The 17433-nt window shown below is 56.6% G+C and overlaps 2 protein-coding genes across 3 annotated transcripts; both read right to left on the reverse strand.

Annotated features, from left to right (window-relative positions):
• Positions 1 to 2414: 2414 nt before the first annotated feature.
• Positions 2415 to 8731, reverse strand: LOC105080298 (antibacterial peptide PMAP-23-like). 2 transcript variants are annotated; one of them, XM_074344967.1, is made up of 7 exons: positions 8596 to 8731; positions 8360 to 8446; positions 6840 to 7172; positions 6249 to 6337; positions 3440 to 3547; positions 3219 to 3293; positions 2415 to 2607 (listed from the first exon to the last, which is right to left on the reverse strand). In XM_074344967.1, exons 3-7 carry the CDS (start codon positions 6892 to 6894, stop codon positions 2524 to 2526), a joined length of 411 nt encoding a protein of 136 aa, XP_074201068.1. In that variant the 5' UTR covers positions 6895 to 7172; positions 8360 to 8446; positions 8596 to 8731; the 3' UTR covers positions 2415 to 2523. The 2 variants fall into 2 exon arrangements, with proteins under 2 accessions (XP_074201068.1, XP_074201067.1); XM_074344966.1 differs by lacking the exons at positions 6249 to 6337; positions 6840 to 7172; positions 8360 to 8446; positions 8596 to 8731 and adding an exon at positions 4182 to 4501.
• Positions 8732 to 10507: 1776 nt separating this feature from the next.
• LOC105080319 (protegrin-2-like) lies at positions 10508 to 12634 on the reverse strand. The gene is made up of 4 exons (XM_045506008.2): positions 12398 to 12634; positions 11657 to 11764; positions 11350 to 11421; positions 10508 to 10742 (listed from the first exon to the last, which is right to left on the reverse strand). The coding sequence occupies exons 1-4, from the start codon at positions 12593 to 12595 to the stop codon at positions 10605 to 10607; spliced, it is 516 nt and encodes a 171-aa protein (XP_045361964.2). The 5' UTR covers positions 12596 to 12634; the 3' UTR covers positions 10508 to 10604.
• Positions 12635 to 17433: the final 4799 nt, after the last annotated feature.

Here is a 17433-nt window from a genome sequence, read left to right on the forward strand (position 1 = left end):
ACATCAGTCACCATAAAGCAAGACACGGTATCTTTATGTGCCTATATGTATATACATGTCTAGAAAAAACATCAGAACAGACACTCACACGATTGATGAATGGAGGTTGTTTCTAATGTGGAGATTGTGATGCGTGAGGCAGGAAAGCAAGTTGTCAAAAGGAGTGTATTTGTACTAGGATTGCTTGAATATTTTATAAGGAGGATATGTCCCTTAACAACGCTTACAATTAAAAAGAAGTGGGTGAGGAGGGAGGAGGAGCAGGAGGAGGAGGCACGATGGGTGTAGGACTCCGTGGGCCCAGGTGCTCTTCACAGTGTTGTCACTATGACAACCCCAGAAGCAGGTTTTGCCTTGGCGATGGGAAGGGTCCCAGAGCTGCTCTGAGAGCAGTTACCAAACTCAGTGAGATGGGGCTGGAGAGAGGAGGGCATCTCCCCTCCTCTCCATAGAAAATCTCTCCCCAGTGGACGTGACCTCCAAGCAGGGGATGCCTTGCTCAGCAGGGACAGTCACCGTTCATTTACCTATTTCAGGGCCAGTGAGGGCGAATGTCCACAACTGTGGCCCCAGTTAGAACCACTAGGGAGGCACAGACAGAGTGAACAAGATAAATTTTGGGGGCTGTCTTCCGGGGCAAGCATCACAGCCCACAACCCTTCCCACTGAGCACAGGGACCTTCTTCATGCACAGGTGTAAACGGATGTCTTGGAGGCTGAACAGCTGCAGCGGCCAAACCCACACAACAACCTTGAACTTAGCTCATTCTGAGAATGGGCTCAGACCTGGGCCCCGCCTCTGCCCCAGCACTCTGCCCTCCCACAGCTCCCAGGGGCCAGCGGGCCAGGCAGAGTGAGGAGTTCCGCTCCTCCCTCCGCAGCAACCTAATAACGGGGGTTATGACAGACCGATTCCTTCGCACACACTCCCAGTTTCAGCCCTTACCGCGCTCCAGCCCTCTCAGGCGGTCCCCACACTGCCAATCCCAGACCACTCCTAGGGTCTGCCCTCGGAAGCCTGAGCCTCAGCACCCATCCCCAACAGGGCCCCCAGCCCCCACAGCACCTGCAGGCTCCTGTCTGGGGCTGGGGGGCTCAGTGACGTGGTTCAGATCCTCCCCCGGTCTCTGTTCTGCCTGTCGCAATGAAGTACCCAGCGGCAGACAGAAGGAATTCCCTTAGTTTCCTCTGTAGAACCTCACTCAACCTGGGGTGACGTAGAGTGAGAAGCATGGGTTCCTCTAACCTGCCTGAAATCAGCCCCAACTGCTCCCCAAGAACAGACGAGCCTGACAGATTACAGAGCACGTGCTCTGCGCGGTCCCGCCCGCTGTCCCTCTGACACACGGGGCTCTGTGTGTTGGTGCAGGTTGGCCCAGGAGCAGAGCTCAGGCCAGCATTCAAGAGGAAGCAGGTGCTCTGGGAGGCGATTCCTTTGAAGCACCAGCAGAAAAATAGAGAAGTGAGACCGGGCAGAATCGACATCAGAAGAGGACAAGTCAATAGACAGGTCACTGAAGTGGGGACAGGGGCTCCACCCAGCTGGGGACCTCAGGGAGGGGGGACACATCTGGGAGTGGGCCCCCCAAGGAGTGAGGAACAGAAGAGACGTTTCCACCAATGAGGGAAAAGTCCCAGCGATGGTTGGTTGAGGCTGCTCCCGGGACTGCCGCCTCCCCCGTGATTCCAGTCTGCCCCCCAACAAAGGTCAGCTACAGAGTGGGGAGTGGGCAGGACAGGGACAGTGTCTGAAACCCCCAGGCAAACAGACATGTGGCCTGTGTGTCACTGTGTGTGTCTCTCACTCAGGCAGAGCCCTTCACCCCGATGAGCAGGAGGCTTGCTTCTAATGGTGCCAATTGTGGTACCATTGCATCCCTAAACACAAGCCCACACCTGAAATCTGAGACCCCGCAGAAGAAAGACTGATGTGTCTCAATGCCCAGAGCAAAGCCCAGGAGCGGGGTGCGTGGGCTCTTACAGAGTTCAGATTGTGAGGGAAGTGGAACCATCTGGGCACTGTACTTACAGGCTGAACCTAGAGCCCGACAGCAGGAGACTGAGCTGTGTCTCCCCAAGTGATTAACAAGCCACCTGGTCCTCCTGGACTGTCACCTCCATACCAGCAGGAACAGCATCCCCAGCATCACTGCACACAGACTAGGTCTCCTTAAGCCCCTACTTGGTGGAGGAGGAGGAGGGCAGGGGAATGTGAAGGGCATGGGGTTCCTGGGAATGGAGCCCTATCCTGTCCCTCCCGGCCCTGCTGCCTCCCCCCGCCATCCTGGAAGGAACAGCTGCCACACCCATCTCTGTGTTCACGGAAGTGACCACACACGCACACACGCACACACACACACACAAGAGGGCAATGGGGGATAATGACCCCCGGTAAGAGTAGGACAAGAGACAGGTGAATTTGAAATTCATAAGAATTTATTTTTCAGAGTTTGAACAACTGAGCCAGAGTTAGGTGATCATTAGGACTCTACCCTGGGCGAATTTTATCACCAATCTATCCGATTATTTGCCAAACTTATCTAGAACCAATTTCACACCGGCACGGACGATACCAAGAATCGGGCCAAATAACCCGACACTTTGGAGCTGTGAAGCAGAAGGAAACAGGATTCTTGTGAGGACTGACTTAGGGACAAGACCAGATCCCTCCCCATCTGAAAATCTTCCATCTTGGAACACCGAAGGAGACTTGAGGCACCATTAGACCTCCTTGTCTGTGTCACTTGGAGCACGTGGTTGAATCATCTCTCCCACAGACAGATGAGGACCAAGGTCCAGAGATGACAGGGGGCTTCCCAGGGGCACAAACCCATCTCAGAAAAGCAGGACGGGAGCAGGGGCAGAAAGGTCCTGTCTCTAGTCACTGCCTCTCAAGCTTCAGCACACTCAGAAATCCCTCAGAAGGGCTCTTAAAATAGAAATTACTGGGCTCCACATCACACAATGATTCTGTAGGTCTGAGTCATGCCTGAGAATCAGCCTTTTTCTCTAGTTCCCAAGAGAGGAGCCCACTGAGAGAACCACTGCTCTAAGGGACTGCAGAGCCCGGCCTGGAGACCTGGGGCTCAGGTAAGGGGGAGCCAGGGGAGGAGGTCCCTCCTGCCACTACAGGGATGGCACAGCGGGGAATTGGTCCAAAGGCTGTTTCACACACCACCTCCATCAGTAGCCCCTGCAGCCCATAAGGGGTCACTCACCTCATTACATGTTATATCGAAGTTGTTGTCCCTGAGCTGGTACAGGTTGACTGTCCCCAAACACTGTTTCACCACCTGGAAGGGGAGACTCCAAGTCACACTGGAAACCCTGAGCCATAAACACCCAGACTCACCACAGGGGCTGCTAACCACCACCTGCCCCAAGGCTCCTGTTTGGGTCTTGGGAGGCACCCACCAGCGCCCGAAGCCCCCAGCCTCACCCCATTCTCCTTGAAGTCACACTGCTCCGGAGGCAGCTGTGTCCTCTTGGGACACACGGTCTCCTTCACCGTGAAGCTCACAGGCTTCGGGGCATCTGGGTCCTCGTCCTGCTCAAGGATCAAAGTAGGGAGACTGGCTCAGGCTCATGCTTCTTTGTGTGACCTGTCTCCCTGCCCCCAGCAGGACGGCCCCCTTGACAGCCCGTCCCATGTGCCTGGCCCTGGGCTGGGAGCTGGGTGCAGAGGAGAGGAGGACACAGCCTAGTCTTGAGCTCCCAGGCACACAGGGAGCAGGAATGCAACTCATACCCGCTCTCCTGAGGGGCAACTCTACTTGGAGAGGCTGAGGGAAGTCAGGGGACACCTGCAGGGAAAGACCTTGAAACTGGAACACCCGGGCTGAGCACAGCCCTTCCCTGGTGGGAAGACAATGGGGTGCACAGGGGACTGGAAGCAGGGAAGTCACATCCCAGAGCCAGTGACCCCGGCGTATCCCTGGAGCCCCAAGGAGTCCCTGGAGCCTGAGCGGGCTGTCAGGGCTCTGTTCCCACAGCAGAGATGCCAGGCAGAAGGTTCTCACGACGGGAAGGGACCCAGCTCTGGGAAGATTTCTGTTAGAGGTGGGATCCCACCTAGAGGGAGAGGTGCCTTCCTGACAGGAGGTACAGCGCGAGCAAAGGGAGGGACAGTGTGGCCAAGCCTGGCGGGAGACGCCTCCCTCCCCAGCCCCTCCCCGACTCACAGCCTTGGGCGGCAGGTCCAGCTCCAGGAGGCGGTAGAGATTGGGGTCTGAGGACTGCTCATTGAGGCGATCCACAGCTCGAAGCACCGCCTCCCTATAGCTCAGGGCCTGGGCGCTGGCCCAAGTCACCGTTAGTCCCAGCAGCAGTAGCCACAGTGACGAGCGGCCCAGGGAGAGGCTGGCCCTCTGGGTCTCCATGGTCCCCGAGTCTGCCTCCTCCCAGCCCACAGGACCCTCCTTTATGCTCAGCCTGGGCCTGATGCAATTGCTCAAGCAGGAGCTTTCCCCACCTGCCCCATCCCTGCCCCCGGCCAGGGTGTGAGCTGGACTTGCCTCAGGCCCCGCTCTTGCCTCAGGGGATTGCTGGGCAGTGGGTGAGGTCTGCCTCCTGTGCAAGGTGAAGAAAAGGTTCCTCCATCTCCCTGACAGCATCTCGGCCTTTCCTGGGCCCCATGGGGAGTTTCATGGGCAGGGTTGCTCCAGAGGGTTGAGTCCTCCAGGATACAGAGGGAATGGCTGTGTCCTACACCCTCTCGGCCTCCTCACTGTGATCTCCTCAGAATCAGGCTGAAAGAGTGTATTCACCACACAACCTCCAGCTCCTGGGCCTCCTGGCCCCCAGTAGGCACTCAGTTAACATATGATGAATAGATGGCAGGACCACCCCCATCTAGTGCCTTTCACACCCATCCACTCCCTAGGCAGACATCAGGGCCACACCGTCCTATTCTGCGGACCCAGCCCTCAGCCAGACAGGGCATCTCCTCCACTGTCCCCTCTTCTGGATTCTTCTCCTTTGCCTTCTTCACTCTAAAAATGTCCTGTCCCAGCCCCTTCCAGATGCACACTGTTCCCCTTACCCAGACAGCCAGTAAGAGAAGGCTCATCTACACTCTGACCCCACTATTTGTCCTCTTTCAACTCAAGGTCCATGTCTGCTTAACAGCTTTCGAATGATACAACGGCCATGCTGAAGCCTTCTCCTTGCCTTCACAGGTGCCAGGGACCCCTCTGTCTACTGAAACTGCCCCCTCCCCCATTCTCCCCTGGGACCACCTTCCTGGGTCCACTTCCTGGCCTCCTGGGTGCCTCCTGCTCTGTCTAATCTAAGTACTCAACTTTTAATAAAACTTTTACTGCAGGGCTTGCACACGTGATCTGTACAGCTTCTCAAAGCAGTTCTCATGCATTCTGGGCACATCCCTTCCTCAGATACTAGTTATCAGGGACACACATCACTGGTCTGTGGGTCCGAGGCAACACTCCTGTGAACACTCCTGGTTGTCAGCACAGGGCTGTCTGGGGCTGTTGGCTAGGAGCCCTCACGGGAGCCCTGAGCTGAGAGCCTGGGAACCCCACCTGCTCCTTCCTCTGAGGGCCCTCCCTGTCCCCACTGTCACCCCTGCCCTGTCCTACCACCATCTCCTCTCCTCTGAAGTGTAGCCACAACCTCCAGACTCCACCTTTTCTGGTTCCAGGCTCTTCCCACACCACAGCCCAGTGTTCCCTGCCATTGTCCAGGGGTCCATCAAACCTCCCGCCTTGAGTCAGTGGCTCAGGGTCTGGATCAGGTTGTCCTCAGGTGCTCACCTGCAAAACCCTGTGTCAGGCCGCCACGTCCACCCCAACCTCTCAGGCCCCTCGGAGCCTCTGCTCTTCTCATATCGCTACACCTGATCCCTCTGACTGCCGTGACTTTTCGTTTTGTGAAGCCTTATCTGACCTTCAACCAGAGAAACAGCAACTCCCCATCTTAGCTCCCACAGCCTCACAAAGTCTCTTCTGACTTGTCCCCAAGGTACTCCCTCTCCAGGGCTCAGGTTGAGACACCAGGATGGAGTGGCCAGAGAGGGAGGAGGAGGGGGTCCAGCTGGGAAAGTGAATGAGCCGATGTGTTAGAGGATCCCAGAGACCAGATGCCAATTCTAATCCAGTGTCCCATGGAATGGCCCTGAGACTGAAGGCCTGGGATAGGCCATGGCCACCTGTGACCTGGGGACTCTGGGCAACGGAATGGGGCACCTCAGAAGGTAACAGCCTGGTCGGATGTGCTGGTTTCGCACTCACCCTTCGAAAAGGAAGGAGAGAGGGGCTTCTGTGCAACCTGGTGTCACAGTCCGGGTGTTGCCCCAGTGGCCTCTTGGTCAAGCTGTATCCTTTTCCCAAGAAGGAGGAAGAAAAGGAGGTGATTGCAGTAGAAAATAACTAGCAAAACCCACGGTGACCGGGTATCAGATCCCCTTGAAATCCTCTCTGTGCTTTCCTGCCTCTGCACCTTTGCGTTTGCTCAGACTTTGGACCGCAGTCTGGGTCCTTGGAAGGTCGCCTGTCAGGTCCTCAGACTACAACTGCCTGGATGGGGGTGTGCTGTCCCTGCCTCTAGCATCTGACTTTCCTGGTTTGTCCTCACAGCCTGTCAGAGCAGACGTGTTCTCAGGAAAGGCCCCTCTGCCCTTGTCCCCAGGTTGGTTGGCCCCTGACTCCACATCTGATCCTTGAGAAACCCTCATGCACCCGTCGTGCCAACAACCTCAGGAAATTAGCCATGATCTGGACGTCCCGGCTCCTTTTCTCCTCCCAACCATCCTTCCTGTCTGTGAGACTCCAGAGGCTCCAGAGCAATGGAACTGGACCAGAACCACAAACTGTGCCCCTAACCTTGGAAATATCCACCAGCTCTGACTGCCCATTTGATGAGGAAAATGAGACCCATGGGCTACGTCATTCCATCAAGGACCTCCTACTCAAAAAATGACAGACTGGGGACATGGAGTCATGCCCCTCAATGACCCACCACCTGTCCTTTTCACAGGGACAAGGGGAAGGATTCAGGCCCTGCCCCCTGCCCCCTGCCCCCTGCCCTCTGCAGGGACCTGCGATGGCAGCCATGGTGCTGTGAAGGCAGGGATTTGGGTCGAGGGTGAGGGTCAGGACCCTCCGCTCAGGGTCAGCTTCCTCTTTCCCATGGACCAATTCAGCTGAAACTAGGAGCTGAAAGAGAACCACGAGGTTAAGTCATCCTGGAAAAGACAGCAGAAGGCATTTAGTGTCTGCAGGCGTGTCTGGGCGCCTACAGGATCGTCACCTGCCAGGACCCACTTATCGGTCAGCACACTAGGCAGCGTTCCTAGCCCCTGAGACATCTAGGGATCCACAGAAAGTTTTACTTTTAATTGTTTAAAATCACGGATGAAAACACTGACATATTGATGAATACATAAGATGAAAAGCAGCTTGGGTTATATTCATGTTTATATGAATGCAGTTGTATAATACAAGTTTTAAGAGTATTCTGTGAATGAAGAGGCCCAGGAAGATAGAAGTTCCAGGGCCCTGAAAGTCCCAGTGTACCCCTGTCTCCCCTGTCAGCATCCTTCCCTGCTCTGGCTGGGTAGGCACAGGGGCAGAGTGACACACAGGAGAACACGAGGTGCGAATGGGACACAAGGAACCCCCACTCTCGGGCTGAAGCTAGAGAGTCCATGGGGCTGGGGAACAGGACTCGGGATGTGACTGGCACGGGCATCCCTCAGTCGGAGCAGAGCAAGCCTGGAGGCCCCCCACTGTGTCAGCTGCTGACTAGTAAGGACCAGACGCTAAAGGCTCGTGCAGACGGGCCAGTTCTGCTCGCTCAGGACAGAATGACATGTATTTCCCTCCTGCTGCTCTGATGGGGATTCCAAGTGTCTCTCTGGGTCCCTGCTCCAACACACGAGCCAGATCTGTGCCCTGAGATGGACCCAGACTAACTATGGTCTCCTAGACTCCATCAGCCTCCGCCTCAGATTCAGCCCCTGTGTGGTACTCGACCTTGTTTCTCGAGCTAAGCCATTGACCATCCTCTCAAATTAGGCTATGTGGGTCCCAATTACAGATAGACAAAGGCCCAGAAAGATCTCTTCTTCTGCCTAGGGCCACACAGGCAGAGGAGCAATGGCTTTCAGATGTCCATACTCCTCAGAATTCTCTTTCTCTGCCCTATTCATGACAATGTGAAGTGCCCTGTCACATATAGGGGCCCCGAAAATGACTCTGGAGACCTCAGAAGTGGGGGTCAAGGGCCACATCAACAAGGACCTTGCCTGATAACAGCCCAGTGTCCCTCCCTGGCACAGCGGGGGTCTGGGGGAAGGAGAAGCCCCTGTGTGTCCCCATTCAAGGCCTTCCCTCTTCCTTACCTCTTGGTTCTCCTCCCCTCACTGCATGGGACTTCTGTGCCCCCAAATCTCTGAGGCTGCCCCCACTGAGGTCCGTGGCCTCCACATCTGCACAAACACCGGGAAACCACTAGGAGTCATCGCCCCGGGCTCTCGGCCTCCTGTCCTACTCTGAGCACTTTGTAAACTCCTCAGGGCCCCTTGGCTGCCAGCGCTGCCCCGCCCCAACCCCTCTCCCGCACCCCTACCCTGCACACCTCTGCCTCTCCTCTCTCTCAGCTCCACGTCAGGCCCCACACCCGAGCCACCTGGGATGAGCTGGCCGGGCTCCACACAGCTCCACCGCCATCCTAGGCCGGTTCTCTAGAAGCAGGGCCTGAGCTGGGAATTCAGAGTCATGTGATTAATTGAGGGGTGTGGTCAGCAGGAGGGGGAGGAGAGCAGGGTTGTGCAGAGGAAGGAGCTGAGCACAGAGATGCTCCCTGTGAGCCCAGCTTCAGCCTCACCTAGAAAAGCCCAGGAACCAGAATTGCACCCCTGCTTTAGGAGTGACTGTGGCAGGGGCTGGGCTCTGATGTCCCCTCATAGTCAGTCACCAGCCACAGAATGGGGGCAGAGAGGACAAAACCCCCAGGCTTCTCTTGGGGAGGCCTTGAAGCCGTGGAATATGGCACCTGAGAGCCATCAGCATCCATGTCCCACCCTCCTGAAGCAGGATCAGCAATCCTGGGAGACAACTGCAAACAGATGACATCAGCACAGCCCATATCATCCTGATGAGTGAGCCCTCTCTCAGGTTGGACAGTGATGGACCAGCTGTGATGGGCCTGACGTGTAGCATTTGCTGATTTCCATGCTGTAAATTCTTCCACCAAGTCGGCTTTCAAGCGACCAAGAGTTTAATGACCATCTCAGAAAATCCTGAAATTTTAATAAGTAGCTCTTGCAGTCTTGTATGCTGTGGCAGAGACACGACACAGTCCCTGGGTTTCCTCTGTGAGGTTTCCTGCCTCAACCTGGGGTGACGTAGAGTGAGAAGCATGGGTTCCTCTAACCCGCCTGAAATCAGCCCCACCTGCTCCCCAAGAACAGACGAGCCTGACAGATTACAGAGCACGTGCTCTGCGCGGTCCCGCCCGCTGTCCCTCTGACACACGGGGCTCTGTGTGTTGGTGCAGGTCGGCCCAGGAGCAGAGCTCAGGCCAGCATTCTAGAGGAAGCAGGTGCTCTGGGAGGCGATTCCTTTGAAGCACCAGCAGAAAAATAGGGAAGTGAGACCGGGCAGAATCGACATCAGAAGAGGACAAGTCAATAGACAGGCCACTGAAGTGGGGACAGGGTCTCCACCCAGCTGGGGACCTCAGGGAGGGGGGACACATCTGGGAGTGGGCCCCCCAAGGAGTGAGGAACAGAAGAGACGTTTCCACCAATGAGGGAAATGTCCCAGCGATGGTTGGTTGAGGCTGCTCCCGGGACTGCCGCCTCCCCCGTGATTCCAGTCTGCCCCCCAACAAAGGTCAGCTACAGAGTGGGGAGTGGGCAGGACAGGGACAGTGTCTGAAACCCCCAGGCAAACAGACATGTGGCCTGTGTGTCACTGTGTGTGTCTCTCACTCAGGCAGAGCCCTTCACCCCGATGAGCAGGAGGCTTGCTTCTAATGGTGCCAATTGTGGTACCATTGGATCCCTGAACACAAGCCCACATCTGAAATCTGAGACCCCGCAGGAGAAAGACTGATGTGTCTCAATGCCCAGAGCAAAAGCCGGGGGTGGGGTAGTCTTGCAGAGTTCAGATTGTGAGGGAAGTGGAACAGTCTGGACATTGTACCTGCAGGCTGACCTTAGAGCCCACCAGCAGGAGACTGAACTGCGTCTCCCTGAGTGATTAACAAGAGGCCTGGTCCTCCTGGACTGTCACCTCCATACCAGCAGGAACAGCATCCCCAGCAGCACTGCACACAGACTAGGTCTCCTTAAGCCCCTACTTGGTGGAGGAGGAGGAGGGCGGGGGAGTGTGAAGGGCATGGGGTTCTTGAGAATGGAGCCCTGTCCTGTCCCTCCCGGCCCTGCTGCCTCCCCCTGCCCTCCTGGAAGGAACAGCTGCCTCACCCATCTCTGTGTGGGATCAGGTGACACAATTAAAATTGAAGCCTGGAGAAATTTTTTTCATAAAAATTTATCTTTTGATGTCCAGGTGCTGACCCGGGGCAGGCAAACCCTCTGTACTCTTCCTTCGGCCTTTATGGGACAGTTATCAGCGAACCATTCACCGTCGTCTCAGAAACCTTGGAATAGGAAACCTTGGTGGCGGCAATACTGGCCTTGGTATCCTTGGTGGGATATATGGACGTGGCACCCTTGGCCTTGGCAGCCGTGGCCGGCGAATGCTCCTAACACTCTGAAGCTGTGAACCAGGAGGAAACAGATTTCTTCTGGGTCGGAACCAGGGTCAACCCAAGACCCCCTGTCCTCACCTGCTGATCCCCCTCCCAGTGCCACCCCAGGAGCCCTGAGGCCCCAGTTCACCCTCTGGGTGTGACCTTTGGAGCACATAGTTGAATCCCTACACTCACTCACAGAGGAGGAAGCCAAGACCCAGAGATGACAAGGGGCTTCCCAGGGGCACAAGCCCTTCCCAGCAAAGCAGGACAGAAGCAGGGGCTAAAAGCCCATTACCCTAGTCAGTGCCTCTTAAACTTCAGCACAGAATCCCTTAGAAGGGCTCTTACAAGACAAATTACTGGGCCCCAACCTAGACTCTGATTCAGTACGTCAGAGTGGGGCCTGAGAATTTTTGCCGTTCTGACACGTCCTGTATGGGGAGCCCAATGAAAGAACCACTGCTCTAAGGGATTGCAGAGCCCGGCCTGGAGACCTGGGGCTCGGGTGAGGGGGAGCCAGGGGAGGAGGGCTTTCTTGCCGCTACAGGGATGGCAGAGAGAATTGGTCCAAAGGATGTTCCACAAACCAGACCCAGCAGCAGCCTCTGCAGCCTGGAAGGGGTCACTCACCTCATCACAGGTGATGTCCTGTTGGTCCCTGGACTGGTCCAGAGTGACTGTCCCCACACACTGTTTCACCACCTGGAAGGGGAGACACCAGGTCACACTGTAACCCCTGAGCCATAACCACCCAGCCTCACCCCAGGGGCTGCAAATAACACCACACCTTCGAGCCTCCTGTTCCTGTTCTTGGGAGGCATCCACCAGCACCCCCAGCTACCAGCCTCACCCCAGGGGCTGCTAACCACAACCCGCCCCAAGCCTCCTGTTCGGGTCTTGGGAGGCACCCACCAGCGCCCTAAGCCCCCAGCCTCACCCCATTCTCCTTGAAGTCACACTGCTCCGGTGGCTGCTGTGTCCTCCTGGGACACACGGTCTCCTTCACCGTGAAGCTCACAGGCTTCGGGGCATCTGGGTCCTCGTCCTGCTCAAGGATCAAAGTGGGGAGACTGGCTCAGGCTCATGCTTCTTAGTGTGACCTGTGTCCCTGCCCCCAGCAGGACAGCCCCCTTGACAGCCCGTCCCATGTGCCTAGCCCTGGGCTGGGGGCTGGGTGCAGAGGGGAGGAGGACACAGCCTGGTCCTGGGCTCCCAGGCACACAGGGAGCAGGAGGGGAACTCAGACCCGCTCTCCTGAGGGGCAGCTCCCCTTGGAGGGGCTGAGGGAAGTCAGGGGACACCTGCAGGGAAAGACCTTGTCACTGGAACCCCAAGGCTGAGCACAGCCCTTCCCTGGTGGGAAGACAATGGGGTGCACAGGGGACTGGAAGCAGGGAAGTCACATCCCAGAACAAGTGACCCCAGCGTATCCCTGGAGCCCCCAGGAGTCCCTGGAGCCTGAGCGGGCTGTCAGGGCTCTGTTCCCACAGCAGAGATGCCAGGCAGAAGGCTCTCACAAGGGGAGGGGACCCAGCTCTGGGAGGATTTCTGTAGAGGTGGGATCCCACCTAGAGGGAGAGGTGCCTTCCTGACAGGAGGTACAGCGCGAGCAAAGGGAGGGACAGTGTGGCCAAGCCTGGCGGGAGACACCTCCCTCCCCAGCCCCTCCCCGACTCACAGCCTTGGGCGGCAGGTCCAGCTCCAGGAGGCGGTAGAGATTGGGGTCTGAGGACTGCTCATTGAGGCGATCCACAGCTCGAAGCACCGCCTCCCTATAGCTCAGGGCCTGGGCGCTGGCCCAAGGCACCGCTAGTCCCAGCAGCAGTAGCCACAGTGGCCAGCGGCCCACGGAGAGTCTGGCCCTCTGGGTCTCCATGGTCCCCGAGTCTGCCTCCTCCCAGCCCACAGGACCCTCCTTTATGCTCAGCCTGGGCCTGATGCAATTGCTCAAGCAGGAGCCTTCCCCACCTGCCCCATCCCTGCCCCCGGCCAGGGTGTGAGCTGGACTTGCCTCAGGCCCCGCTCTTGCCTCAGGGGATTGCTCGGCAGTGGGTGAGGTTGCCTCCTGTGTAAGGTGAAGAAATGGTTTCTCCATCTCCCTGACAACATCTTGGCCTCTTCTGGGCCCCATGGGGAGTTTCATTGGCAGGGTTGCTCCAGAGGGTTGAGTCCTCCAGGAGACGGAGGGACCAGGCTGTGTCCTACACCCTCTCGGCCTCCTCACTGTGACTTCCTGAGAATCAAGCTGAAGGAGTGTATTCACCACAGAACCTCCAGCTCTACACACCGCCTGGCACCCAGTAGGTACTCAGTTAACATATGATGAACAGATGACAGCCCCACTTCCATCTTTGCCTTCCCACCCAGCTTGTCCCCAGACACCAAGGCCACACCATCCTGTTCTCTGGACCTAACCATCAGCCAGTGAGGGGCGTGACTGCATCTGTCCCCGCTCCTAGTCTTCTCTGCCTTTCTCAGAGTAAAAATGTCGCATCCCTAGACCCCAAGAGAACTGGCTTGTTGCCCTAGTCCCTCCCAGCCGAGCCCGAAGAAAGGTCACGTACACTATTGACCACATTTCTTTGTCCTCTGTCAAACTCAGAACCCCTGCAGGATGGCCAGCCTTCCCTGGATCCAGAGGCTACACTCAAATATTGTCCTTATCATCACAGGACTGTGGACTCTCTGTCCTGTGAAACAGCTCCCTTCCACTTCTCCCCTGGTGTCCCTCTCCTGGGTCACCTCCCACCTCCTTGGTGGCTCCTGCTCGGTACCCTCCCAGGACCCTCCTCATAGTACACAGGGCTTGCACAGGTGCACACGGGCGGCTTCTCCTCCCCATCCTCACACATTCCTGGGCACATCCCTTCTCCAGATGCCAGTTATCAGGGACACACATCACTGGTCTGTGTCTCTGAGTCAAGACCCCTGTGAACATCCTGGTTGTCCGCACGGGGCTGTCTGGGGCTGTTGGCTGGCAGCCCCCACAGGAGACCTGAGCTGAGAGCCTGGGAGCCCCCACCTGCTCCTCCTTCCTCTGAGGACACTCCCTGTCCCCCCTGTCACCCCTGCCCTGTCCTACCACCTCCCCTTCTCCTCTGAAGCGTAGCCATATCCTCCAGACTCCACCGTGTCTGGTTCCAGGCTCCCCCCATACCAAAGTCCACTCTCCATGCCATTATCCAGGGGTATACCAAGCTGCTGATTCCAACATTTCAACCCCTGCCTTCAGGGGCCCAACACCTCCAGCAGGCTCAGGGCTGGAGTCTTGCCACCTCCCATCCTCCTCAGTCGCAGCCCTGCACTCTCAGGTGTCAGGGGGCACATCCACTCCAACCTCTCAGGCCCCTCAAAGCCTCTGCTCTTCTCCCATCTCTGCACCTGATCCCTCTGCCTGCTGTCATCTTTCACCTTGTGAAGCCTCCTCTGACCTCCAACTAGACACAGCACTTCCTCTCTTGGCTCTCACAGCCTCAGGACGTCCCTTCTGACTTGACCTCAATGGTTCCCTGTCCAGGGCTCTGGCTGAAACTCTAGGCTGAGGTGGTGAGTGTGGGAGGTGGAGGAGCCCAACTGGGAGACACAATGGGCCAAAGCAATAGAGGGGCTCAGAGACTTCGAAGCAAATTCTATTCCAGTCTCCCACGGAATGGCCGTGTTTCTGTGAGGACTGTGGTGGTTCTTGGAATCAGTTTGCCCTCAGGACCCTTGGGGCCTTGGACATGGTACCTTACAAGGTGTCAGCCTGGACGGATGTGCTGGTTGCACACTCAGCCTTAGAGAAGGACGGAGAGAGAGGGACGTCTGGGCAACCTGGTGTCACAGTCCAGGTGTTGCCCCAGTGGCCTCTTGGTCAAGCTGTATCATTTCCCAAGTCTGAGGAGAAAAAGGAGGTGATTACAGGAGAAAAATACCTAGCAATACCCATGTTGACCGGGTACCAGGTCCCCCTGAAATCCTCCCTGTGTTTTCCTCCTGTATGCCATGGCATTTGCCCAGACTTTAGGCTGAAGTCCCCTTGTCCATCCTTCCCTGTGTCCTTGGAGTGTCCCCTGTCAGGTTCTCAGACTGCAACTCCCTGGATGGGGGTGTGCCGTCCCTGCCTCCAGCATCTGGCTTTCCTTGTTTGTCCTCACAGCCTGTCAGAGCGGAGGTCTTCTCAGGAAAGACCCCACAGCACTTGTGCCCAGGTGGGCTGGCCCCTGAACCCACATCTGGTCCTTGAGAAACCATTATGCACCCGTCACCCCAATAAACTCAGGGAGTAAGCCATGATCCTCCATGGACATCATCCCTTTTCTCTCCCCAGACATCCTTCCTATCCATGAGGCACCAAGGAAATGGAAGTGGACCACTGTCCGAAATAATACCCCAAATATGGGGGAATATCAACAAGCTCTCTGACTGCCCATTTGATGAGGAAAATGAGACCCATGGGCTACGTCATTCCATCAAGGACCTCCTACTCAAAAAATGACAGACTGGGGACATGGAGTCATGCCCCTCAATGACCCATCACCTGTCCTTTTCACAGGGACAAGGGGAAGGATTCAGGCCCTGCCCCCTGCCCCCTGCCCTCTGCAGGGACCTGCGATGGCAGCCATGGTGCTGTGAAGGCAGGGATTTGGGTCGAGGGTGAGGGTCAGGACCCTCCGCTCAGGGTCAGCTTCCTCTTTCCCATGGACCAATTCAGCTGAAACTAGGAGCTGAAAGAGAACTACGAGGTTAAGTCATCCTGGAAAAGACAGCAGAAGGCATTTAGTGTCTGCAGGCGTGTCTGGGCGCCTACAGGATCGTCACCTGCCAGGACCCACTTATCGGTCAGCACACTAGGCAGCGGTCCTAGCCCCTGAGACATCTAGGGATCCACAGAAAGTTTTACTTTTAATTGTTTAAAATCACAGATGAAAACACTGACATATTGATGAATACATAAGATGAAAAGCAGCTTAGGTTATATTCATGTTTATATGAATGCAGTTGTATAATACAAGTTTTAAGAGTATTTTGTGAATGAAGAGGCCCAGGAAGATAGAAGTTCCAGGGCCCTGAAAGTCCCAGTGTACCCCTGTCTCCCCTGTCAGCATCCTTCCCTGCTCTGGCTGGGTAGGCACAGGGGCAGAGTGACACACAGGAGAACAGGGGGTGCGAATGGGGCACAAGGAACCCCCACTCTCGGGCGGAAGCTAGAGAGTCCATGGGGCTGGGGAACAGGACTCGGGATGTGACTGGCACGGGCATCCCTCAGTCGGAGCACAGCAAGCCTGGAGGCCCCCCAGTGTGTCAGCTGCTGACTAGTAAGGACCAGACGCTAAAGGCTCGTGCAGACGGGCCAGTTCTGCTCGCTCAGGACAGAATGACATGTATTTCCCTCCTGCTTCTCTGATGGGGATTCCAAGTGTCTCTCTGGGTCCCTGCTCCGACACACGAGCCAGATCTGTGCCCTGAGATGGACCCAGACTAACTATGGTCTCCTAGACTCCATCAGCCTCCGCCTCAGATTCAGCCCCTATGTGGTACTCGACCTTGTTTTTCGAGCTAAGCCATTGACCATCCTCTCAAATTAGGCTATGTGGTGTCAGTTACAGATAGACATAGGCCCAGAAAGATCTCTTCTTCTGCCTAGGGCCACACAGGCAGAGGAGCAATGGCTTTCAGATGTCCATACTCCTCAGAATTCTCTTTCTCTGCCCTATTCATGACAATGTGAAGTGCCCTGTCACATATAGGGGCCCCGAAAATGACTCCGGAGACCTCAGAAGTGGGGGTCAAGGGCCACATCAACAAGGACCTTGCCTGATAACAGCCCAGTGTCCCTCCCTGGCACAGCGGGGGTCTGGGGGAAGGAGAAGCCCCTGTGTGTCCCCACTCATGGCCTCCCCTCTTCCTTACCTCTTGCTTCTCCTCCCCTCACTGCGTGGGATTTCTGTGCCCCCAAATCTCTGAGGCTGCCCCCAATGAGATCCGTGGCCTCCACATCTGCACAAACACCGGGAAACCACTAGGAGTCATCGCCCTGGGCTCTCGGGCTCCTGTCCTACTCTGAGCACTTTGTAAACTCCTCAGGGCCCCTTGGCTGCCAGCGCTGCCCCGCCCCAACCCCTCTCCCGCACCCCTACCCTGCACACCTCTGCCTCTCCTCTCTCTCAGCTCCACGTCAGGCCCCACAACCGAGCCATCTGGGATGAGCTGGCCGGGCTCCACACAACTCCACCGCCATCCTAGGCCGGTTCTCTAGAAGCAGGGCCTGAGCTGGGAATTCAGAGTCATGTGATTAATTGAGGGGTGTGGTCAGCAGGAGGGGGAGGAGAGCAGGATTGGGCAGAGGAAGGAGCTGAGCAGAGAGGTGCTCCCTCTGAGCCCAGCTTCAGCCTCACCTAGAAAAGCCCAGGAACCAGAATTGCACCCCTGCTTTAGGAGTGACTGAGGCAGGGGCTGGGCTCTGATGTCCCCTCATAGTCAGTCACCAGCCACAGAATGGGGGCAGAGAGGACAAAACCCCCAGGCTTCTCTTGGGGAGGCCTTGAAGCCGTGGAATATGGCACCTGAGAGCCATCAGCATCCATGTCCCACCCTCCTGAAGCAGGATCAGCAATCCTGGGAGACAACTGCAAACAGATGACATCAGCACAGCCCATATCATCCTGATGAGTGAGCCCTCTCTCAGGTTGGACAGTGATGGACCAGCTGTGATGGGCCTGATGTGTAGCATTT

Source organism: Camelus bactrianus, chromosome 17, assembly GCF_048773025.1.
Source record: "Camelus bactrianus isolate YW-2024 breed Bactrian camel chromosome 17, ASM4877302v1, whole genome shotgun sequence".
In the NCBI taxonomy this organism is placed as follows: Eukaryota; Metazoa; Chordata; class Mammalia; order Artiodactyla; family Camelidae; genus Camelus; species Camelus bactrianus.